This window comes from Pleurodeles waltl, chromosome 4_1 (assembly GCF_031143425.1).
Source record: "Pleurodeles waltl isolate 20211129_DDA chromosome 4_1, aPleWal1.hap1.20221129, whole genome shotgun sequence".
NCBI classification, from domain to species: Eukaryota; Metazoa; Chordata; class Amphibia; order Caudata; family Salamandridae; genus Pleurodeles; species Pleurodeles waltl.
In genome coordinates, this window is record NC_090442.1 from 592,614,383 (window position 1) to 592,640,313 (window position 25,931).

The 25,931-nt window shown below is 48.5% G+C and overlaps 1 protein-coding gene across 1 annotated transcript in view; it reads right to left on the bottom strand.

The window, feature by feature from the left end:
• Positions 1–25,931, bottom strand: part of LOC138287174 (tyrosine 3-monooxygenase-like) — a 263,248-nt gene that overhangs the window by 124,791 nt on the left and 112,526 nt on the right. The window contains exon 6 of the mRNA XM_069227534.1: positions 3,539–3,684. Coding sequence (XP_069083635.1) covers positions 3,539–3,684 — 146 coding nt within the window. The remainder of the gene's footprint in view (positions 1–3,538; positions 3,685–25,931) is intronic.

Here is a 25,931-nt window from a genome sequence, read left to right on the forward strand (position 1 = left end):
TTCCAACTTTATTGTCTGTCATGGCTCTCATACATATTTAGGGCTGAGTTGCACTTCCCTAAGTGCAAGCTGCAAAGTTAGGGTTCATCGAGTCCAGTAGTTAATAAAAAAGAAAAAATAAGAAAAAAAAACATTATTTTCTGTTACCCCCCACCCCCTTCCAGAACTATAGGACCTGCCTCAGCCCACAGAATATTTAGCTTCATTGTTGCTTGTGTGAGTTTGTTTCAGCACTTATAAGGCTGGACCAGCTGAACCTATCAGCTAAATACTCTCATATGAGGTAAGGGTACGTGCAGCACTAACCAGCTCTGGAAGCCTAATTAAACTGTGATAGTCTGCAGTGATGATTAATTCTATTGAGCTTGAGTTCTTAAGCTCAATCAGACAAACCCACGTTGCTTCTTCATTGTGCAACTGCACCATTTTTACCAATTTTTCCCTCTGCTTAGAAGGTGCTTGTTAGAAATGGGATCTCTGGTTGTCAGTCAGTTTGCACTCTGTCCAAGCAGGGACCCTCAATCTGGTCAGGGTAAAGGAGAAACACACCTGATTAACCCCTACTCACCCCCTTAGTAGCATGGCATGAGTAGAAAGGCTTAAACCCATAAGAAATGTGTGAAGTATTTGTACCAACACACACAGTAACACAGTGAAACCACTGCAAAATGGACACCACACCAGTTTAGAAAAATAGGTAATATTTATCTAAATCAAACAAGACCAAAACGACACCAATTCAACATACACAAGTTAAGATATGAATTTTAAAAAGAATAAGAGTCTTAATCCATAGAAAACAGTGATAACACTGTTGTTACTCAAAAGTACCTGGTTTGCACCAAAAATAAAGCCACACGAGCGAGCGTGTGTCCGAAAAGTCAGCGATGCATCGATTCCTTACTCGCAAGCGAGGCCATGCGCCGTTTCTTCTCCGGTCAGGTCAGCAATGTGTCATTTTTCTCCATCGCAAGAGAACGATGCGCCGATTTCTGGACGGCGCCTTGGGTTCGGGCAGGCTTTGCGTCAATTTTTCATGCGATGTTGCATCAAAATCCGGTTGTATGGTGTCAGAAAATGGAAGTGCGTGGGGTTTGCGTCATTAGCAGCAGCTGCTAGCATGTATTGCACATCATTTCTCCAGCCGCAATGCTTCGATCTTCCAGCCGCGATGCAGGCGGAGTGGCGATTTCAGACCAAAGGCCGGCGGCGCGTCATTTATCAGCCGCATTGCAGATGATGAGTTGAAAATTTTCCCGTACGGTGATCTTTTCGTGGATTTCAGTCCTTTTCCACCAGCTTCACCTTTCAAGGGCCCAGGGACTGGATGGGCCACCACTTGGCAGGGCAGGAGTCTCACCATAGAGTCCAGGTGCTGGCTGAAGAAGTCTTTGATGGCCCTGAGACTTCAAAAACAGGAGGCAAGCTCAACTCAAGCCCTTGGAGATTCTTCTCAAGCAGGAATGCACAACAAAGTCCAGTCTTTGTCCCCTTTCACCGGTAGAAGCAGCAACCTCAGGATATCCCAACAAAGAACAGTCACAGGCAGGGGCAGCACTTCAGCTCTTCTCCTTGGCTGAGGTTCCTCTTCAATCCTTGAAGAAATCTAATTTTTAAGGGGTTTTGGGTCCAATACTTATACCCCTTTCTGCCTTTGAAGTTGGCAAACTTCATCAGAAAGTCTCTGTTGTTCACAAGATCCTGCCTTGCCCAGGCCAGGTTCCAGATTCACACCAGGGAGTTGGAGACTGCATTGTGAGAGGGCAGGCACAGCCCATTCAGGTGTAAGTGACCACTCCTCCCTCCACTCATATGCAGGCTAGCTCCCTTTGTCTCACTGTCTAGATGGGATTCACAAAAAGCCCAACCGTCAGTCTGACCCAGACAGGGAATCCACAAACAGGCAGAGTTACAGAATGGTTTAAGCAAGAAAATGCCCGCTTTCTAAAAGTGGCATTTTCAAACTGACAATTTAAAAAACAAGTTCAGAGACACCAAACTACACATTTCTATCTGCTCCCAAAGGGAATCTGCACTTAAATAATATTTAAAGACAGCCCCCATGTTAACCTATCAAAGAGATAGGCCTTGCAACAGTGAAAGCTGGGTTTAGCAGTATTTCACTGTTAGGACATGTAAAACACACCAGTACATGTCCCACCTTTGACATACAAAGCACCCTGCCCATGGGGCTACCTAGGGCCTACCTTAGGGGTGCCTTGCATGTACAAAAAGGGAAGGTTTGGGCCTCGTAAGTGGGTACAGTTGCCAGGTCGAATTGGAAGTTCAAGGTTAAAACTGCACACACAGACACTGCAGTGGAAAGTCTGAGCCATGTTTACAGGGCTACTCAGGTGGGTGGCACAATCAGTGCTGCAGGCCCATTAGTAGCATTTGATTTACAGGCCTTGGGTATCTCTAGTGCACTTTACTAGGGACTTACTAGCAAATCAAATAGACCAGTCATAGAAAATTCAATCACCATTACAATTTACACAGAGAGCATATGCACTTTAGCACTGGTTAGCAGTGGTAAAGTGCCCAGAGTCCTACAGCCAACAAAAACTGGTCAGTAAAAATAAGAGGAAGGAGGCAAAATGTTTAGGGATGACCATGCAAAAAGGGCCAGGTCCAACAGTGCTGGTTAGTGTTGAACTCAGCCCTCCTACGACCACCTTCCAGCCTCAGACTCAACAAGGTACTTGTACCTCTCAGTGGCATAACATAGCCTCCCCCCCGCAGTACGGGTGGGGGGGTTGGGGGAGCAAGCTCCAGAGGCACTCTCAGGTCAGTACCCTGGCCTGAGAGCTCCTGATTGAGTCTGGAGGGGGGCCTCCATGTGCCTTGCAGTGGGGGGCCTCAAGTTTAGTTACGTCACTAGTTCCGCTCAGCAAGAAAATCCTCGGTGTGTGCAAAGAGTACAGGTGGATTGCATGTTGATCCTGAGACGGCAACACTTAAATTAAGAGAATGTCACAAACAGGTTCTAAGAAGTGTTTTGAATTAAAATTACATTTTACCATAAGACTAATAGGAAGATGCAGTACAGAGGAACCAAATTGTTTCTAGGGGTGAAGTACTAACTTCTTAGCTTCTTTGCATTTGAGGTCCTCACTCCTCTCATTAACTTGTAAATTAATGCTGACACTTAGAAATGTTTGCAAGAATGTTTGGATTCACCATTTTGTGATTGCTCAATGCACATATGCCACACTGAAGGTCACATTTGTAACAGTACCCGGCTTCACCACTTACACAGGGTTTGTTGACGCAATCGGAAGTCAAGATTGTGCAAATATTTTGGTACTTTGAAATTTTGGACAGTTTACAATTCTAAAATTAGCAGACAAATTGTACGATTGTTTGTTTTAAATTGTAGATTGGCAAACATCTGCATGAAACTCAGCATTGTGTCTTGCACTTTCAAAATGTGTTTTGTTCTATAAGCTCTAAATAAAATTCTTGCTAACGGGTTCTATTGTATTTTAAAACAAAATAATGCATTACTCCCAAGTCGTCAGAACAATCGTGGTCTTGCCTTTTAAAAATCGCGACACATCCTCCAGTTGAGGGATGCTGTTCTCCCTATATCCGCAGCACTTCTCCAGTTGATAAAAGGCATCGAGGTACTGTCGGCAAGCATGAGTTGGATACAGACTGCTCAGTTTTCTATAAACCTCTCTCCTGAGATAACAAATGATACAATAAATTAGCTTCTGACTAACAAGCCAATTAAATTATTACATGTGTACCACAAAAGTCAAATATTTAACAACGTATTTGTAGAGATGATATTCTTCACAATGCTCCTGAAGCGGTGCCTGCAACCCATTTCCGCTCCTTTTACAGACTCTGTACATTTCTCCCAATAATCTTGGTAAGTGCAGTTCAATGAGACTGATCCATGCCTTTTCCAGATTCAGACATGGGATGCTCTAGATCAACGCTCCTGGTTGTGACTAAGGGACCGGACATCACTCCCCAAATGGCAGATGACCTATAAGCATGGTGCATAAACTACCCAACCTGACAGCCACATCGGAAGATGAACCCGCCGCCCGAGGAGGCACGTATTGAGGGCTTTTGCCTGAATGGATGAAGGATAATGGGGGTCTGCAAGGGACAACCGCGGCACCCCCTATTTTGAACTGGTGGCGGGACAAAGCAATCAGGCTGGTAATCGGGAGTTACCCGTACTGGGACGGTACATGTTCTATATCGTGGAAGGAGCTGAGGATGGCTCTGTCTTGGCTATCATTTATCCTTTTGCAGGGCCAAGGCACAGACCCCCAATGGAAGCTGACACGCCTCCCCAGATGGTTTCCACATGGACAGCCCTCACCTGCAATTGTTGTATGTTTTCTCTTTTGTCAGTATTGGGGGTAATTGGAGGTGTGCCCGTGTGCCACCAGTTTTGGGGTTCAATGTTATTGTTGGGTGAGAGGGGATCACACAAAGTATATTTCAACGGTTTGCACTACAGTCAATTGCAATGATCATACATGTACGTCACAAAAATATGCAGACACATACCCTCATCGGCGGGAACACACCAGCCCATGCACCGCCAAGAACTCTCTTAAATCATGGGTACCCACACTATAAACAATATACAGAGTTATAATATCTTATCATGGAATGTGTGAGGTAAGGCCACACCAGCCAAGAGACACTGAATTCATTCATTCCTCAAGCGTCATAATGCCCACTTCGCTATCTTACAGGAAACACATTTATTGGACAGTGAATTGCAGAAACTGAGGAAGCACTGGGGAGGTCAGGTATACGGCACCTCTTCCTCCGCATATGCCAGGGGGGTTATGATATGGATTGCACCGGGAGGACCCTATGTTCAGCATGCCCAGAAGGTGGATACAGGGGGACGCTATGTTGTGTTGGAAGGGCTGTTGGATGCAAGACCGTAGTCCAGTGGTCTCCAAACTTTTTAATGCTGCACCCCCCCAGCTGAAAAATAAAAATCATTGGGCCCCACCTCAGAATTTTTCACAATTATTTTATAAAGATGGCAGATGTAAGATTGTACAGATCATTACCTCTTCTTAAACTTGACTGCAAGATACTAGGCAAGGTTCTTGCAAATAGACTTGCCCCGTCATTCATACCTTGGTTCATAAAGACCAAAATGGTTTCATACCAGGTTGCAACACGTTCATTAACATAAGAAGACTATTACGCATTCTCTATGACACCCCACCCACAGCACACAACAGCGTAGCCGTATCTCTGGATATAGAAAAGGCATTTGACACTGTAAGCTTAAAATTTGTATTTGCCACATTAAGGCATATGGGGTTTGGACAGGGATTTGTGAGATGGGTGCAGACCTTATACGCCAATCCATCTGCTAGCGTGAAGATAGGAGGACTGATATCCAAGAGCTTTCCAATTAGCAGGGGAACCAGACAGGGCTGCTCACTGTCATCCCTGTTGTTCGAGCTCGCGATGGAACCTCTTGCTGCTCAATTACGCATGTGAGCCATGCAGTGGGGGCTCCGGAGGATGGGAAGTATCATATCATATCGCTTTATGCAGATGATGCATTGATCTACCTGGAGAACGGCAGGGAAACGCTACCTGACGTGATGTTATCATTTGACACCTTTGGAGCAATAAACAGGTCTAAATCTTACCTTTTTCCCCTAATCCAACTGCCAGCTACTATTAGGGAGGCACTTCCCACTTATCGAATGGAGTGGTGTTTAGACTCCTTTAAATACCTGGGCATTCAAGTGTATCACAAGATGGATGCCTTGAGAGACCCCAATTTGGGTCGTACGCTTCGATCAATGAAAGGATCGCTCCAATTTTGGTGTTCATTACCGCTTTCGCCCTGGGCAGAGTGGCAATAGCCAATATGCTGATTCTACCAGGGTTATTATACTATTTTGCAGCACTGCCCATATTTGTTCCCAAGAGTTTCTTTCGTGAACTAAATAGCTTGCTACTGGGACTCATATGGGGACAAGACAGACACCGAGTGGCACTTACAACCCTGCAGCGTCCTCTGCAGGACGGGGGCTTAGGTGCTCTGAACTTTGAGCTTTACTACATTGCAGTAGCCTGTACATTGGTTGGGTGCTCCTGAGAACTCGGAGGCGACATGGGTGGGGACACATCTGGGAGATACCCCCTTATACACCTGGTTATCTGAATGCACACAAATGCGAACAGGAGACGACATTCTATTAAGAGCTGCACATACGAGCTGGCGACAATATATACAGGGCGGACAGTCTACCCCCCCCTAATCCCGATTGGACAAATATCGGGTGGCACATAATTACTCAAATCCCATTCCATTACTCCCTGGGTAGAGGCAGGGATGGAGACGGTAGGAGAATACTTCGAAGATGGCGGCTTAATGTCATTCGAAGCTATTATGAAACTTACCTCGATGGGCCCGGGACACTTTATCACCTATCACGTTATATGCCATTTAATCAGAACAGCCTCGGAACAAGGGGATAGGGAACCTCTGTGCTCATTCGCCCTTCATACATTACTGACAGATATCGGCTCAAAAAAGGTAATAACCACCCTGTATAGGGCATTATCAGGAAATGAAGTCATGCAGCCAGAGGCGGCACTTAATAGATGGAATACAAATCTCCCACAGCCCCTGACACCCAAATTGTGGGCGGAAGCTCTCCAACAGGTAAAGAGGGTATCCCGTAACCCTAAATGTCGATACACACAGTTAAATTTTGTTCACCAGGCTTATTTATCCCCATATCGTATCCAAAGCATGTACCCTGCCTCAAACACTGGCTGTCCTCGATGTGGGTTTCCTGTGGCTCGATTCTATCATATGGTATGGGAATGTGTCCCCGTTACAGAAGGAATGGCAGATAATAGTAGCAGACGTCTCAGACATTACGGATTATACATTCGCCCCCATCCCAGAGTCCTGCCTTTTGGGACCTCGCCCTAGATCCAAAAGGCACACACATATCCAAAGGTTTGCTAATCTGGTGTTCATCATGTACAAAAGATTAATTGCTATGAGATGGAAGGCATATATGCCTCCAGAGGTCTCCACTTGGCGCCACCTGACATTAAAAGGGGCACGTACAGAAGTACACACACTACGATCCCTACGCAATAGGGGCCAGCTAAGCACGGGCTATGACACATGGGAAACACTAGTGACAAAACTAGAGGCCAAAAATGACAACCGCCCACCATGACAAACCCAATGGACAGCTGGATCATTGCATTACACATAGTCATCTCTTACTTATCCAGGATGGTCTAAGTACAACCAGTCTATGTACAATTCCGCAATAGGATACAGTGAAACCTTACAGTGTCCTGTATTTGAAAGATCGCTTCATATTGATCTGAATCGCACCAGAGGAATGGTAAGACTGGCTAGCCAAAATTGGACCGGGAGGGAACATTGAAGACGAGATGCTTAATCTGCCCACTCGCTTGCCACATAGGTTTGTAATGATAAATGTTAATGCGCATGCAAAAAATACTTACAGAGGGGCTGCCCAGAAGGTGAGAGTGATGTCTATGGTTTACAATACATTGGATGTTCCTAGGGTAATGTAATACATGGTAATACATGGTAATACTGTTCTACATCATGTGTCAAGATCAACGGACAATGTTATTTTACTGTAAGGCATAGTAAACCTGTTTCTGTAGTTGCTGCAGTTAATATGTTTTGAAACTAATAAAACAGATTAAAAAAAAAAAGCTAGCATTTTTGATGTAGAGGCATCTTCAATAGTGGTAATTATACTATGATATCACTGATGTTGTTAAGCCAAGGTTGTGAGGGTGCACTGATGGTAGGTAGTTCCCATGTCAGCCCTACTGCAACATACAGAGATCCACTGCGCCCCAACTAAATACTATGTGAATTTGAGGAAAATCAAATCTGACAAAATTTATTCTACCAACCCCTTTCCGTCAAACTGGTTTCCTTGAAATGTTCACTTTGAATGGCATTCACTAGGCAGAAGAAAGCCCTTCCTGCTGAACATCCATGATGTGCTAGGTTTGTTATTCCATACATTTTATTTGCTTGTCTTATTTTCTATATAATAAGAAACAGTGGTTCTCTCGGGTTCTTATCCCAAATTGAACCAATATGTGCTGCATAGTCTTGAGTTTTACCCAGGCAAGTACAGAGCAGGGAAAATAAACACTCATTTATAGCAATTAATTTATTCATTGCCTACTTTTTATGTATTCATTGCATACCATTTAGGTTTAAATAATTTCAGTCAAGATCTAGTGCTCACATTAAAATGCAAAAGGGTGCAGTGATGGGTGATGAAAGAATAAGAAAAAGATGTGCATCACACCTAAAAAGTACACTTTTTTAGGGTTGAGCGTGCAAGTGCTCTATCCTGCTGTAATCTCTTTGTGGGCATTTAACCACACCTACCGCACGCCCATCAGTTTCGTTGGTTCGTGGGCTTGCCTTTTAAAATTCACTTGATTCATTTGAGGGTGTGTAGCCCTCCTCGAGCGTACCAACCAACTTCTGAAAACATATGAAGCTCTGTGTTATCCGCATGGCTTCTGGACTACTTTTTCTTTTTATTTCCTACGCAGCGCAATCTTGCTGGGCAGTAGTCGAGCGCTTTGCATGACATCGACCCTGTTACATGGATAATTGTAAAACTGCTGATAGGTTTGACAGCGAATGAACTTCTGTTTCCTTTTCTGTCTCTCCTTTGCGCTTCATGCTCATGCTGGGGCACTTTAAATCGGCTTGCTTATGTGAAACAGTTTTACTTTTTATTTTCAATTTATGTGGCAAGAAAAGTACAGTATAAAAATTTACAACGCTAATAGCTCTAAGTCCAGCAAATGTGAGACCCATTGCATTGCAAATGCTTGTTTATTACTTCAACTCCGATCCTTCAAGAGAGCTCTCTGCCGACAAAACATTCAAGAAGGTCAAAAGGGGAATTCTGATGAAACTGGTCTGAAGTCAGTGCAGATTCAATATCTACAATGTTTGGAATAATTATGGGGGTCATTAAAACATTGGCGGTAAAAGCCGCTTACTGCCGTGCAGAACACCGCCAATACACCGCCGCGGCCGCGGAATTCCGCCACAGCTATCATGACCCACATCTCGGAATCCGCTGAAATTCAGACACCCACACAAGTCCACCACACCAAAGGTCAGTGATAATCCGGTGATAACAAATCCTCCAGCGTCACAGCAACAGAAACACGCCCATGCTACTACGACCCACGAATCCACGCGGCGGTCTTTGAACCGCGGTATTCCATTGGCGGTACACACCGCTGCGCTCAAAATACACACACATCTCAAAAACACCGCCACATTGGACATTTCGAAAGACACACACCTGATACACATACAAACAACACTCGCACACACCCAACACAATATAAAACACACACCCACAAACCCCTACGACCCACAATCAGAGATGAAGGCGAGAGAGAGAGAGCACAGCAATAGAGAACCCCACCACACAGAGGCACAGAACACCATCACCCACACAACATCCACGCAAAAAATTCCACACACCACCCCACACATCACCTACACCAACCCATGGCACGCCAAAGACACCCCAGGTTTTCCGAGGAGGAGCTCAGGGTTATGGTGGAGGAAATCGTACGGGTAGAGCCACAGCTATTTGGATCACAGGTGCAGCACACCTCTATAGCCAGGAAGATGGAGCTATGGCGAAGAATCGTCGACAGGGTAAACGCAGTGGGACAGCACCCAAGAAATCGGGAGGACATCAGGAAGAGGTGGAACGACCTACAGGGGAAGGTGCGTTCAGTGGTCTCCAGGCACAACATCGCGATTCAGCGGACTGGCGGAGGACCCCCACCTCCTCCCCCACAACTAACAACATGGGAGGAGCAGGTCTTGACCATTATGCATCCAGAGGGCCTCGGAGGAGTCGGTGGAGGAATGGACACTGGTAAGTCAAATCTCAACTATCATATTCCCCACCCTACCTGCATGCTATCACACACCCCCACCCCCTCCCCTGTCACTCCAACTCCTCACTAATGTACTAATAACACAAACCACCCATCCCCACACCAAGCCCTGCATGACACAACTAAGCATGGACACCCATCACTAAAGCATGCCCACTGCACATACCCATAACACCCCCGAACCATCATCACACAAGCCCCCACACAGGAATGCTTGCACTGGGGTACACGCACACCCACCCATTGCACACCATGACACACACAGATGCAATAATCATGCTTTTATACCCCTGCAGGACCACTACGTAACGTCACCAGACAGGAGGGTCCAGACATGTCCACTCCACCCCCAGAAGAGGCCCACAGTGATGACAGCAGCTCTGGCCAACTGGATCCAGATAACCAGCCCGGACCATCGTGGGCCTCGGGACAGTCGGTTCCCCTCGCACAGGCACAGCCCAACACTGACCTTCCACCCTCTGGTAACACCAGCACAGCACCCACCCAGCGGGCCCATACCTCCGTCCCCAGGACACGTCAGTCAGCTGTGTGTCCACCACTACAGGGAACCCAGGATAACCCACCACCCCAACAACAACAGGGACCTGGGGGCAGTGGTAGTGGGCACACAGTCCATGGGACGGAGGCACAGGAACACAGGGGAACTGGGAGGGCTGCCGTGCGACAGGGGGTGGACAGGCCAAGGGAACCCACTCTCCACGAGGCCCTCTCCTCCATCATGGGAGCATACCACCACTCCCAGGAGACGATAGCAACGGTCCTGGCCAAGTTTCAGGATACCCAGCGCATGCAGGAGGAACAGTATTTGGGCTTCAGGGAGGAGCTCAGAACCATCAGCTCCGCCCTGGGCACCATCGTAGGGGTGCTGAAGGACATACAAAAGACCATGAGGGACACCGTGGCACTCCAAGGGGCCCCTGACACTAGCCTGGACGATGAACTGCCCACCACCTCCGCCGGCGCTAGTGGACAGGACGCCCCGCCACAGGACCACCACACCAGCACCCCACCCCCTGCAGACGGAGAACCACCCCGCAAGCGGTCCCTGAGATCCAGTAACAGGGCAGAGCAAGATGGCAAGACCCCTGCCAGGAAATGAGACCACCCTGATTGTCCTCCCACTGCCCCACTTTGTTACCCTGTCCATATTGGAACTGCCCCAGCTCCACTTCCTATGCCCATGTGGGCAATGCACCTGTGAGACTAATAGACTGGACATTCCTCCACCATCACCCATCACCATTTTGCCACCCCCTCCAATAATTAGCACTTCAATAAACACCCTTGAACCACAATACAATCTGGAGTCAGTCTGTGATTTTGAAAATGTGTATTAGCTATGACAGTGACAAAATCCGTTCTCAATAGTAATGTCAACATACCTATGTCACACATCACAAGCCCATGAGGGATGCAAGCAGATGACACACGTTGGTAACCACACCTGTGAAACCGTAATGGAAATGTATCACTCAGTTAGCAGATACTACTTCAAATTGAGAGACAGGATAGAGGTAGAAGTGTGAAAGTGAATGTAATAGTAAAAAAAAAATTCTCACCTGTGTGTCACTGGAAATATTGCTGTATGACAGAGTCCCTGTTGTCAATTTCTTCTTCCTCTGCTTCCTCCTCATCACTGTCCACAGGCTCCACAGCTGCCACAACACCGTCATCTGGACCATCCTCCTGCAGAAAAGGCACCTGGCGTCGCAAAGCAAGATTGTGAAGCATCGAGCAGGCGAAGATGATCTGGCACACCTTCCTTGGTGAATAGAATAGGGAACCAGCTGTCATATGGAGGCACCTGAACCTGGCCTTCAGGAGGCTGAAGGTGCGTTCGATCACCCTCCTAGTCTGCCCATGGGCCTCATTGTAGCGTTCCTCTGCCCTGGTCCTGGGATTCCTCACTGGGGTCAGTAGCCATGGCAGGTTGGGGTAACCAGAGTCCCCTAATAGCCACACATGGTGCCTCTGGAGTTGACCCATAACATATGTGATGCTGCTATTCCGCAGGATGTAGGCGTCATGCACTGAGCCAGGGAACATGGCATTTACCTGCGAGATATACTGGTCTGCCAAACATACCATCTGTACATTCATTGAATGATAACTCTTCCGGTTCCTGTACACCTGTTCACTCCTGTGGGGGGGACCAAAGCCACATGGGTACCATCAATGGCACCTATGATGTTAGGGATATGTCCCAGGGCATAGAAGTCACCTTTAACTGTAGCCAAATCCTCCACCTGAGGGAAAACGATGTAGCTCCTCACGTGTTTCAGCAGTGCAGACAACACTCTGGATAACACGTTGGAAAACATAGGCTGGGACATCCCTGATGCCATGGCCACTGTTATTTGAAATGACCCACTTGCTAGGAAATGGAGCACTGATAGCACCTGCACTTGAGGGGGGATTCCTGTGGGATGGCGGATTGGTGACATCAGGTCTGGCTTCAACTGGGTACACAGTTCCTGGATTGTGGCACGGTCAAACCTGTAGGTGATGATTAAATGTTGCTCCTCCATTGTTAACAGGTCCACCCGCGGTCGGTACACCGGAGGATTCCGCCATCTCCTCACGTGTCCCAGCTGACGGTGCCTATGAAGGACAACAGCGACCACAGAGTCAACAAATTCTGAGGTATGTACCCACAGCTACACAGAACACGACACTAAATACAATATCCTTCCTGTATGTGTGTTGAGAGTAGGCCTAGGTATGTGTGATGCAGTTGTAAATGAAGCCATGTGGTCCCCTGAAATGGCGGCTGCCTGACCTCTAGAGTGGGACAATGGGATGTCAGGTAACTGCGCTGGCGTTGTACACCGTCGCAGTAGGCGGTCAAAGACCGCGGCGCAATGCTGCATTGGTTAACATTGGACCCTATGGGTCCCAGGAGCCAATGGCGAAGTGCGCCGGCGATGATGTTACGCACCGCCGCGGATGTCTCCGCCATGGACGTGACCGCCATTTTCTATCTGTTCAATCACTCGATACCTGATCTTCGACAGGAGAGGACCTACACTGCAAGTGCTGCTGTGACCTCGGTCTGGAAGAGACAATGGCTGGTGCGTCTGGGGAAAGGGCCCCTGCCTTCACTGCACAGGAGTTGGAGAAGCTCGTGGACGGGGTCCTCCCCCAGTACACGCTACTCTACGGTCCTCCAGACCAACAGGTAAGTACACAGGGAGCACGTTGTATGGGCTATGCCTGGGTGGAGAGGGCTGGATGTCAGTAGGAAGGGGGCAGAGTCCTGCGAGCATGAAGAAGTGTGATTGCATGTGCCACATGGCAAGGGCAGGGATGTGGGCCACTCACTTCGACGGTGCTGTTGCTAATGACTTGTCTTCTTCCCCTGTACATGTCATGTAGGTCAGCGCCCACCAGAAGAAGGATATTTGGCGTGCCATCGCCAAGGACATCCGGACCCTGGGGGTCTACCAGAGACGGAGCACCCACTGCCGTAAAAGATGGACATTCGCCGCTGAAGCAAGAAGACGGTGGAGGCTCAGCTGGGGATGGCCTCCCAACGTGGGAGGGGTGCCCGTCGAACCATGACCCCCCTGATGTTCCGGATCTTGGCGGTGGCCTACCCTGAGTTGGATGGGCGCATGAGGGCATCACAGCAGACACAAGGGGGTGAGTAAACTCACATTCTCATGACTTTGCGCACAGTGGAGGGGTCTGGGTGGGGGAAGAGGGCTGTAGGTTTCCCTAGGCCAGGGCAAGTTCCGTAGGCTAGGCCCCTCCGGAATCCAGGTCATGTGCCACTCCACCCTACCTCTGTAGAGTGCCAAGTACAGGTATACATGCCCCTGTGTCATCTATGTGGGTAGATGACACTCATAGCCATGTAGGCCATATCCCAGGAACTGCATCTGTAGAGGCCAAGAGCACGGCGTAGTGCAGTGGGCTGCTGTGTCTGTATTGTCCGCCAACGGTAGCGGTAAGCCATGCACTCAACCTGTCTTTCTTCTGTTTCCCCACCCCTTTTTGTGCTCTCCCTGTTCTTTTGTGCATCAGCATCATCAGGCGGAGGTACAGTGGCACCGGAGCACGAGGGGGCTGCATCCCACATGGCCATGGAGGGCCACACCACGGACACAGAATACACCAGTGGGACGGAGGGCGAGGGGAGCTTCACGTTGGTCACCGGATCAGCAAACAGCGACACTGACTTGTCCTCTGATGGGAGCTCCCTTGTGGTGGCGGCACAATCTGTGCCCCCCACTTCTACAGGTACAGCCACCCCCCCCTACCAGCACCGCCCTCCCAGCAGCCCCTCAGCCTTCGCTCCATGCCCGCTCATCCAGGAGGGTGGGAATCACCTTCGCCCCAGGCACCTCAGCCCCTGCCCCTGTCACCCCTGCTGCCCTCAGTGAGGAGGCCATTGACCTCCTCAGGTCACTCACTGTTGGGCAGTCTACCATTGTGAATGCCATCCAAGGTGTAGAAAGGGAGTTGCAACACACTAATGCATTCCTGGAGGGCATTCATTCTGGTCAGGCTGCCCATCATCGAACCCTGCAATCTCTGGCCTTAGCACTGATGGCAGCCATTGTCCCTGTGTCTAGCCTCCCCCCTCCAACATCCTCCACCCAGACCCAATCCCCTGTACCCCAGCCTATCCCAAGCACACCATCAGACCAGCCTGCACACACCTCAACACACAAGGGCAGCTCAGGCAAACATAGGCACCACACATCCCACAGGCACTCACACAAGCATCACCCACATACAGACACAGCAACATCCACTGCCTCCACTGTGTCCCCCTCCTCGTCGTCTCCCTCCTCCCTCCCAGTCTTGTCTACAATCTCACCTGCATGCACTACCACTACAGCCACTAGGACTCGCACCAGAACACCCAGCACCACACCCCACTCACCTGCACTCACCACCCCCACTACCATTTACACGTCCCCTGTGTCCTCTCCCAGTGTGTCTGTGACGCCCCCTCCCAAAGTACACAAACGCGGACACACACACACCCAACATCCATCCACCTCACGACAGCCTCCAGAACCTGCACCTGCACCCAAATCATCTAAAGTTACACCTCCTACAACCACCTCCTCTTCCTCCACTCCCAGACCTCCTCCAGCTACCCATCCCAGTGTTCGTCAGAAACTTTTCCTGAGCAACCTTGACCTCTGTCCCACCATCCCCACCCCTCCAATTCATAGGTCCCGTACTAGCACCTCAGCCAAAAAAAGTCCGGTACCAGTAGTGCGTGTTAGAGGTATGTGGAGTGCACCGGCCACCAGGGCAGCCAGTGTGACACGGAGCCAAAGCACTGCCAGTCCACCCCCTGTAAAGCACCAGAAGTTGGACAGTGCCCGACGGGAGAGGGTGAAGACTCCTGCCGGCAAAGCCGCCCACAAGGCTCCCGGGGGGAGTGTCGAGTCAGCTGTGACCCCTCCCAAGGTGGTGAAGGGGCAGAAGAAGTCTCCAAAGTCTGGTAAGAGCAGCACGGCGGAGAAGGCCGCCATCCTCCCCGCTGGCCAGGACGCGACCTCCAGCCCCATCGTCACTGGTCCAGAGACCACTGCCAGAGTCAGTGACCTGGAGGGCAGCACTATCATCACTGGTCCGGAGACCACCGCCAGAGTCAGTGCCCTGGAGGGCAACACAATCGTCACTGGTCCGGAGACCACCGCCAGAGTCAGTGCCTTGGAGGGCAGCACTATCGTCACTGGTCCAGAGACCACCGCCAGGGCACTGCCCTGGAGGGCAGCACTATTATCACTGGGCCGGAGACCACCGCCAGAGTCAGTGCCCTGGAGGGCAGCACTATCGTCACGGGTCCGGAGACCACCGCCAGAGTCACTGCCCTGGAGGGCAGCACTATCGTCACTGGTCCGGAGACCACCGCCAGCGTCAGTGCCCTGGAGGGCCCGGGCACCCACAGCCCCACTGGGCACTGAGGGACCGTCATGCCACACACCGCTGCATTGGTCACAGACAGCAAAGTCAAGCACCGCTGAACATGGCAAGCACCGCTGAACAGGGCAAAGGCCGCCATGGCAAGCACCACTGAACAGGGCAAGCACCGCTGAACAGGGCAAGCACCGCTGAACAGGGCAAAGACCGCCATGGCAAGCACCCCTGAACAGGTCAGAAACTGCAAAGTCAAGCACCGCTGAACAGGGCAAAGACCGCTATGGCAAGCACCGCTGAACAGGGCAAAGACCGCCATGGCAAGCACCGCTGAACAGGTCAGAAACTGCAAAGTCAAGCACCGCTGAACAGGGCAAAGACCGCCATGGCAAGCACCGCTGAACAGGGCAAGCACCGCTGAACAGGGCAGAGACCGCCATGGCAAGCACCGCTGAACAGGTCAGAAACCGCAAAGTCAAGCACTGCTGAACAGGGCAAAGACCGCCATGGCAAGCACCGCTGAACAGGGCAAGCACCGCTGAACAGGGCAAAGACCGCCATGGCAAGCACCGCTAAACAGGTCAGAAACTGCAAAGTCAAGCACCGCTGAACAGGGCAAAGACCGCCATGGCAAGCACCGCTGAACAGGTCAGAAACTGCAAAGTCAAGCACCGCTGAACAGGGCAAAGACCGCCATGGCAAGCACCGCTGAACAGGGCAAAGACCGCCATGGCAAGCACTGCTGAACAGGGCAAGCACCGCCAACTCAAGCATTGTTAGCCCATGTGCGGCTGGGACAGTGACGGAACTGGGACCGTCACGAGGAGCGTGATGCACTCTGGGCACCAGTCCCCCTCCAGAACCAGTGGAGAACTGCATCCACTACCTGAATCCTTCACAGGATTAAGCACTCTGGGCACCAGTCCCCCTCCAGAACCAGTGGAGAACTGCATCCACTACCTGAATCCTTCACAGGATGAGGCACTCTGGGCACCAGTCCCCCTCCAGAACCAGTGGAGAACTGCATCCACTACCTGAATCCTTCACAGGATGAGGCACTCTGGGCACCAGTCCCCCTCCAGAACCAGTGGCGAACTGCATCCACTACCTGAATCCTTCACAGGATGAAGCACTCTGGGCACCAGTCCCCCTCCAGAACCAGTGGAGACTGTTATCCACTTGAGAGACTGTGGCTTTGCACTCCCCAGGATGGTACAGTGGGCAAACCACCCACTGTAGAGACTTGAGAGACTGTGGCTTTGCACTCCCCAGGATGGTACAGTGGGCAACCCACCCACTGTAGAGACTTGAGAAACTGTGGCTTTGCACTCCCCAGGATACATCAATGGGCATGGAGCCCCGTCGTGGATCTGGCTTTGCACTCATCCGGCTGAGGTGCCCCCCCTTCCCTTCCCCCTGAGGTGCCTGTTGTATTTCTATCTGATGCCCCTGCAGTGTTCTCTCCTTTTCTCGACAGGTATTGTGTGTGGGCCTCGCCCATGCATTTTGGGCCCAGTGGTCCACGGACAATGAATTGTGCATACCTGCACTACTAATCGTGATGTATATATTTGGAATGTGTATATATTTCTGTATATATGAGCTTACTGTATTTTTATACATTACAATAGTTATACTGATTCACTTTTGTCTTTGCATTCTTCCGGGGGGGTTGTGGGTTTTTACTGTGATGTTTGGATTTGCATTGGTGTGTGTGTTGTAGTGGGTGAGGTTCGGGGTGGGGCTGGGGGTGTTGCGTGTGTGTGTCCCTGACTTTTGCCCCCCCCTCCCCTATGTCGTAGGTGCAGTACTCACCGTTGTCTTGCTGATGTTCGTAGAGGAGCAGGAAGACAAGCGTAGGGAGTATTTGGAGTTCGGGCTCCATGGTGCCCTCCTTCCACGTGGAGTGTGTTAAGGTGAGTTTTTTCCCATTGCAAAATCTGTTTTCGCCGTGTTTTTATCCACTGTGAATCCGCCCCGGAAAAGGTAGCGGATTGGCCTGTTGGAATACTGCGGGCGGTACATTGTCTCCCGCCTGTCTGTTGGCGGTGACCGCCGCACTGCTTGTCTGTACCGCCGTGGCGGTCAGAGTGTTAAAGTGGCTGTCTATGTTGGCGGTTTCCGCCACGGTCATAATTCCCTTTTTTTTCCTGCCGGCATGTTTGCGGTATTACCGCAGCTTTAACGCCGTCCGCCAGGGTTGTAATGACCCTCTATGTGTTTTAACAAACAACAATAGTCACCAGTAAAAAGTAATGGTAATACTGCACGTGAAAAATCTGAAAAACAAAAAGTATTGATGCAGTAAGGGTACCACCCTTAGTGCCGTTCAGTGCCTTGCGAGTTGTGCTTTTTATTCTGGTAATTTTATCACTTTTGTTTTAAGGTTTCGCTATGGAAATTTTTAGACCCACAATGGCTGAATCCACACCAGAAAGGAGCAAAAAAAGGGGAATACCGAGTAAGATGATGGAGCTGGTCCTATACTGATCGTGCTCTTTCCAACAGTTCAGTATTTGATTGATAACTAGGTTTGTAACTGAGCACAGGATGTAGGCCTTTGCTTTGGTAATATTGCAGACATTTTTCTTTATCAAATGTGATTTTTTAATGGAAAAGCATACAGAGAGAGAGGTCATTAAAGAAACAAAGTGGCACCTACCTGACAGATCAGTGCAAAGCCTTAGAGGCCAATTGCACAGTGTAGGAAAAGTGCCTCTTTTGACATGGTAAGCCCCCACTTTTTCCCTGGTATTCAATGTAGTTTCAAAGTTGTTACTGCCCAGGGCCCTGCTAACCAGGTTCCCTGGGCCAGATCTCTTTCCCAAAACTGTGATGCATTGGCACAACTGGCAACACCTTTAGCTGCCACTATAAGTCCCTAGTAAATTGTACTTAGGTACCCAGGGGATGGGGTGCTAAGGGTAGGCCCCTGAGGGCAGTAGCACAGTTTGTGCCACCCTGAGGGACCATGCATCCAGATGCACTGGGCACTGCTAATGCAGACTGAGTGTCCTGGTGCAATCCTAAAATGCAAAACTGACATTGGCCACAGCCTGTGTTACCTGTCGACAATCCACCATGCAATATAGGTAAGTCACCCCGCTGACAGACCTTTCAGCCGTAAGGCAGGGTGCACTATACTGCATGTGTGGGCACAGATGCATGAGCAATATGCCCCTACTGTGTCCTTTCCAAACCTGGATATAGTAAGTGACAAGAGCAGCCATTTTAAATGCATGTGCTGGACACTGGTCAGTATTAGTTTCACAGCTACATGATGGCCACTCTGAACACTGCGTTGCTTTGTATTGAACAACTCAGAACAATAAATCCAAACTGGTACCAGTACTGGATATATTTCAAAATGTACCCAGGGGCCACCTTTGAGGTGACCCCTGCAAAAGCTAACTAACCCTGGCATGGTTGCTGGCCAGTCACAACCAGCCAGCCACCATTAGACAAGATTTTGGAATCCGGGGTGAGAGCCTTTGCTTTCTGGGTCCAGGGAACAAAGCCATTCCTGGGCAGAGGTGTCATACCTCCTCCCCAGGAATGTGCACAGCCCTACCTATGAGCTTCAAGGACTTACTGCCCTTGAAACTTTACCCCCAGCCCGGCTGCTAGCAGCAGATGGCTGCCCCCTTTGCAAGCCCCCACTTTTAGTGGTAGCAATGGTGGGAAAATGCCAAAGGACAGGAGGAGTGCCCACTCCCAGCTTGCACCACCCTTAAGGTGTTGCATGAGAGGTGACCTATCCATGTCATTGTCCTCCATCTTGCATTGTAGGAAAATAGCCTATCAGGTTTAGGGAAGTGACCTCTACCCACAAGAAGTGGTCACATAGTGGGTGTAGCCACCCTACGGAAAATGACCCATTGGTCACTTGTAAATACTCCCCAAAACTCCCACTAAATGCATTATTTAGTGGGAACCCCTACACCTGCAGATCAGATATGAAGGACACAAGAAGGTCTGCAACAAAGAAGAGAACTGCATTCCTTCTGCACAAAGTAAAATGCACCAAACCCTGCCTTCTGCACCCAGGACTCGACAATCACCACTGAGGGGTTGTGTGAACATCAGACAAACTCTACAAAACCCCAGAGGATCTCCACCCTTCTGAAAATCACCAAAGATCTCCCTCCAGAGTGAAGACATCACTCCCTGCTACAAAGAAGCAAAAGATCAGTGAAGGCCAGTTCACTGATTGGCCACTGACCAAGGAACTGGACAGAGCAGCTGGACTGAATTTCACCCAATGGACCCGGAGGACATACCCTGCAAGTGTGCAAAGTTTAGTGGCACTGCGATATCCAGTGGCTGAACCGTACAATAGCCTGGGAGCTGACCCCCAATGTCGAGGACCCAGAAGGAAAGTCCACTCTGGACTCCCAAGGGACCGGGAACAAGCCATAGTCAAGGGACTTCAGGACACATCAGAACCATCCCCCAGAGTGGCCCTACTGACCTGCAGTCCACCCTCAAAGTGACCTGCCTCCTGCTTCCAAGAGCACCTTTGTACACAGCTCCTGCCTCACCTATATGCTCTGCACCTAGCCTCCCTGGGCCCTGCAGCAGAGAATCAGCTGTGTTCTAAGGGTCCACCACCCCTTGCAACTTCTACACTCCAAGGTGACCCAACAGATTCACCTTGTAGTTCACCTGTGCATTGCTTTTCCAAGTGGTCCCCCACACTGGTCCTGCACCAGTTCCAAGGGCTCTTCAGCAGCTGCTCCTGCCAAAACCGGGAACCACCCGAAGTTCCCCGGCTGGTCCACAGGACCTCTTCATGACCTCGACCTAGAATCAAAAGGAGACACTGGCAAACACATTGTCTGATTTTATATGCATTTTAAAGTTTTGTCTCATTATGAACAAAAGCAAGAGATATTCTAAATTTTGAAAAATCATACCTTAAAAAGTACTTACCCAATTGTGATAATGTTGGTCGTAAAATGTTTATAAAAATCTGAAGTATTTTTATAAATTGGTTTTGAGTTATTCCTTTGAGTGTTTGCCCATTCTTATTGATACTGTGAGTACAACAAATGGTTTGTACTTCTCCAAGATTGGCCTAGCTGCTTGACCAAGCTACCATAAAAATTAGAGCATGAGGTGGACTAGTTTTTACCTCTGTAAACCAAGGTGGGGTTGCTTGGACTCTCTGCATAGCGCACATCATTTTTTTATACTATATAGAGAGCCAGCCTCCTACACACATTATATGCAGTGATGACAGAAATGACCTAGTCTGATATATGTGAATTAAGAGAAAATTAAAACTAAGAAACCACATTGGAGGAAACCAAATCATCGAAAACCAATTTTAAGAAAAAGAGAATTTTAAAGAAATATCCAAAAAATTGAAAATCAAAGGAGACGTTTGAAAGGAAAGATAATTTTAATAAAAAATCAAAATAACATTAAAATTGGATTCAAGCAGACCTGCCAACTTAAAAAAATCTCCCAGTGTTAGGAGGGTGTGGGCCTTGTGTCACGAAACAACTAAGAGGCTCTTATGCCCCACCCTGGCCTCAAACTCCCTCCTCTGGAAACTCAAAAACAAAAACAAAAGCTTGCTGAGGCTGTTGCAGATGTTCTGGGGTGTTTTCACACCCATTAATGGACATCAGGAGTTAAAAGCCTCTGAAAACAAGCTGAAAGCCACTGTTTACAGTGGTTTTAAGCTTGTTTTCCCTGCCACCGTGTGATATTGGCTTCTAGCCGGGTGACCGTGTGATGGGAACCAATATTGTGTGTCACACAGTTGCACCACGTGTGCAAGCAGGTCTGATTTAGGGGTAGTGAAGGGTTTTGGGGTTTGGGGATGGTTGATGAGGTCTTTTAGGGGTGAATATATATATATATAGTTAAGGGGATAGTGGTAAATGGAGGTAAGGGTAATTTTAGGGTTTTGGTACGGGTAGGGGTAAACGGTAAAGGATGGTACACGTAATTTGAGGGTTTAGGGGTGGGTTGTAATGCTAAAGGGTGGTGAGTGTATTTTTACGATTTAGGGGTTGGTAGTGGCAAAGGGTGGTAAAGGTATTTTTAGGGTTATAGATGGATAGTGGTAAAGGTTGATAAGGGTAATTTTAGGCTTGAGATGTGGGCAGCGACCGTTCCTCTGTGGGAGCAGAGGAGCGTTGCCCCCCACACTGCTGTGCAGAAAGCGTAAAAAATAAAATGGTAATAGAATTATCTTATTACCATTTTATTTTTTAGGCTTTCTGACAGCAAATGGAGTGAGGGCAGGGCAGAGCCAGTGCGTCACTGCTGCCAATGATTGGCAGCAGTAAAGGGCCACTTAAGTTAGAAGTGTGAATGTTGGTTTGCCCGGCTACCTTGCTACGGCCAAACCTGCATGCGCAGTTCAAGCCTCCCCAACCCTGCTGCCTTGGACAGCTGGGTTGTAGAGCAGGCACAGGCCTGCAGTGCCTTTTGGAGCATGGGGCCAACCCTTTCCAGCCAATCAAGATGCTTTACTCATGCTACTTAACAGCATGAGAAGAGCGGCTTGATTGGATGAGACAGTTGGGTGTCTGCTTCGCACTCAGAGGCCATGTTGCAGAACAATGAGGACGTGCTGCAGAACATCAAGCGGCAGTGTAAGGTAAGTGATTTTTTATGTTTATATTTACACTAATGTATATTGATGTGTATATTATTATGTGTAGTTTTTTATGTGTATAACTTGTCCCTCCAATGTGATTTGCCACCAACCACCACTGAGTATGGTAGTGGTAAAGGGTGGTAAGGATAATTTTAGGGTTTAGGAGTGAGTAGTGGCAAAGGGCAATAAGAGTATTTTTAGCATTTGGTGGTGGGTGGTGGTAAAGGAAGGTTAGGAGTAAATTAAAAAGGGGGTGCTGTGGGTTTTCTCACAAAAGAAACAATATGCCAAATATATAGGCATCTTTGTGGCAAAGGTTGCATGGAAATGGCATACATGATAAAGGCATGCGTTGTACTGACATACATCCCTCACTCACCTATTAACTCACTCTCACTGACTGAGTGACTCACTCATTCATCCTTCAGATTTCTCCATTTTAATCTTCCAAAATATGAATATGTTCATCTTCACCCCAGAAGCAAGGGCCTAGCTTGGTCAATAAGATTTGAGAGGGGGGTGATTTTCAGATTTCCCAACAATCATGCTGGGACATCTTTTTCAAACACAGATATGTGAAGCAGGGCATGAGGGGTGCTTAAGGGGCAGTGGAAAGGGGGAGCAGAGCAGATTGTTAGTGGCACTTAAAAAGCAATACCCTTCAAATTAATAAATATTTTTAAGGCCTTCAAAACATAGACCAGAGAGTGTGTATTTTTTGCCACTGTGGGCATTTAAAAATCCTGGGTGAACTCCTTGCCATTAAAACAGCTTGGTCAGCTTATAATAACACCAGACCGAGTAAATCAGAATTTTCGGTACATCACTAGTAGCTGCAGACAAATGGGGACTTAATTCATTGTTATAGATAATAAAAAGCAAGGTTTTAAAATGCATCCCAACGCAACCCACTAGCTAGAGGGAAATTACCCTTGCTTGGCCATTATGAACCCTGGCCCCTAAGTTCTCATGCAAAGTATGCAAGAAATTCACCAGGGGAACTTCCATTACCAGAGCTATCAAAATCAGCCACAGCATTGTCATACTCATGCAAACAAATGAGGTGGATAAATCCATAAAGGCCTGGTACAGTGGACAATGCCTGGCGATGGAGTACTTAGCGCAATCAAATGTAGGTTCAGGCATTGTTCCACAGGACCAAGCACTGGATGAAAGCCATACCAATATGGGGCCAAGATATTATTAGGACTGGTCCAAGACTGTAAATGATTAAAAATTACCCTCCCCAGAATCTATACTGTGCTAATGATAAGAGAAATTGTCTGATAACATTTGGGTGACTCACAGTCCCCTATTTAAGTATTGGAAAAATTACTGAAAGTGCCCAATAGATTGGAACCCTGCTACACAGATAGTTATTTAACAGATTTGTGAGCAAAGAACCCCGGAGTTCAATGTTATACTTTAAAAGGTCCATGGGTGTTGCATCCATCCTGGGAGCTTTAACACCCGGACTCTGTCTGATAGATTCCTCCAATTATAAAAGGGAAGTTTGAAGGAGGGGAGAGTTTTCCAAAAGACCCTGTATCAAATAATTTCAAGTCTTATCCTCAGATCTCTTGGGTGCCCAGTGAGAGCCTTCCTTGAAAGGCCAATAGCCACAGAGGAATGTTCATCAAACCATCCTGGGCTAGCCGAAGGGGTTTCACTAGATGACTCTTAATACATAAGCTTAAGTATTGATAGGGGGCAAATAAAACGTCTCCACTATCCTCTGTTAAACAACTCATAAATGCTGGCAAGTGGTTTTTAAGAAGGAGACTAAGCGCAGCCTTTGGGTCCTTCAAAAACCAGACCAATCTGAGCCGATCTCTTGGGTTATTTCAGTGCAAACTGCAGGCAGTTTGTCCTTGCCCATGGGCAAAACCTCTTCTAGAGACAGTGGCCCTCATTGTGACTTCAGCGGACGGAAAAGCCCGTCCATCGAAGTTCCTATGGAGAGGTTGTCACTAATGTGGCTACCTCCCCACTGGGGCCATTACGAGTTTCCCGCTGGGCCAGTGGGCGGAAACTCAGTTCCCGCCCACTGGCCCAGTGGGATCGGCCTACAGCATTGTCTCCAGCTCGTAATCGAGCCGGCTGCAATGCTGTAGTGCATTGGGGTGCACTAGCACCCGTCGCAAAGTTCACTGTCTGTAATGCAGACACTGAACTTTGCGACAGGGCTGGCCAGGGGGGCACTGCACTGCCCATGCCAAGTGCATGGGCAGTGCAGGGGCCCCCCTAGGCATCCTGCACCCGTCTCCACCAGCCGTTTTATGGCAGCTCCACAGGGCAGCTCTGCTTGCAGGGCTGCCTTGGCGGACTAGGACCATCAGCACCGCCACACCATCATGGCGGCGAAAAGTGGTGGTGCTGGCGGTCCGACCGTGGCTCTACAGCAGAGGTCGTAATGTGTCGGTCGGACTGCATTGGGTCGTAATAAGGTTCAGTGTGTTGTGGTTTCCCCATTGAGTAACTGTAATTGAACATTTAGAGAATCACTGAATTAAGTTCCTTTGGGCAAATATATATTATCAGTTATGGATGTCTGCCTCTCCCCCAAAAGTAGGTATACTCGGACCTTCGCCCCAAAACTTTTTTTATCAAATCCAGGATATCATTTGAGACTAAAATATTCCTCAGTTCGCTCCCTTTTATGCCAATGTGGCCTTCTTCAGTAATAGAGCTCTTGAAGCCCTACTCTTCATGCTGATCCCCAGGTTTGTCATCAAAGTCCACAGCTAGCAAAAATCTAGGGTGAGATGTAGGACCAGACCCAATTGTTTTCAAACTCAATTTAAAACAAAACAACTCCTTAAAAAGATGATAAGAAGGATTAGTAAAATCGTTATTATAAAAATTACTCAAATAAAAATAAAAAGAACCTAATTTATCTTTAATAAGCAGAGCCTGATATTCAGGACTACCCAAATAAATAGTTACCTCTTCCACCCTAACATTCAATTGTACCCATATTGAGAGACCGCCCCTAGTTCTCCCAAGGGTAGAAGGTATGGCAGGACAAGAGTGACAAGTAAACCCCCTATATGAGATTGGTGTGATGGCCCAGGTTTCCTGAAAAACAACAAAATAAAATGTATCTATAAAATCTAACCAGTCTGGAATTAAAATCTTAAACCCCTAACTACATTCCAGCTCACAAGAGAAAAAGAATAGTTGGGCCCTACAGGTCCTGCACCAAATCCCTTCTCCACACTTTCAGCCCTGCTAGACACATTAATAGATGGGCTTCCAATAAAGGACTGTGGGAGTCAATTAACGTCAGATAAAACATCAAACCGATTCCCTACAGGAATTGATCATTGGTGGAAACAGATGGGGTAAGAGATAAACCAGATGGCTGTAGAGTTAGTGTTGTTCCCGAAATATCCACAGGCCCTCTCCCACAGGTCACCTTTGCCTGCAGATTACA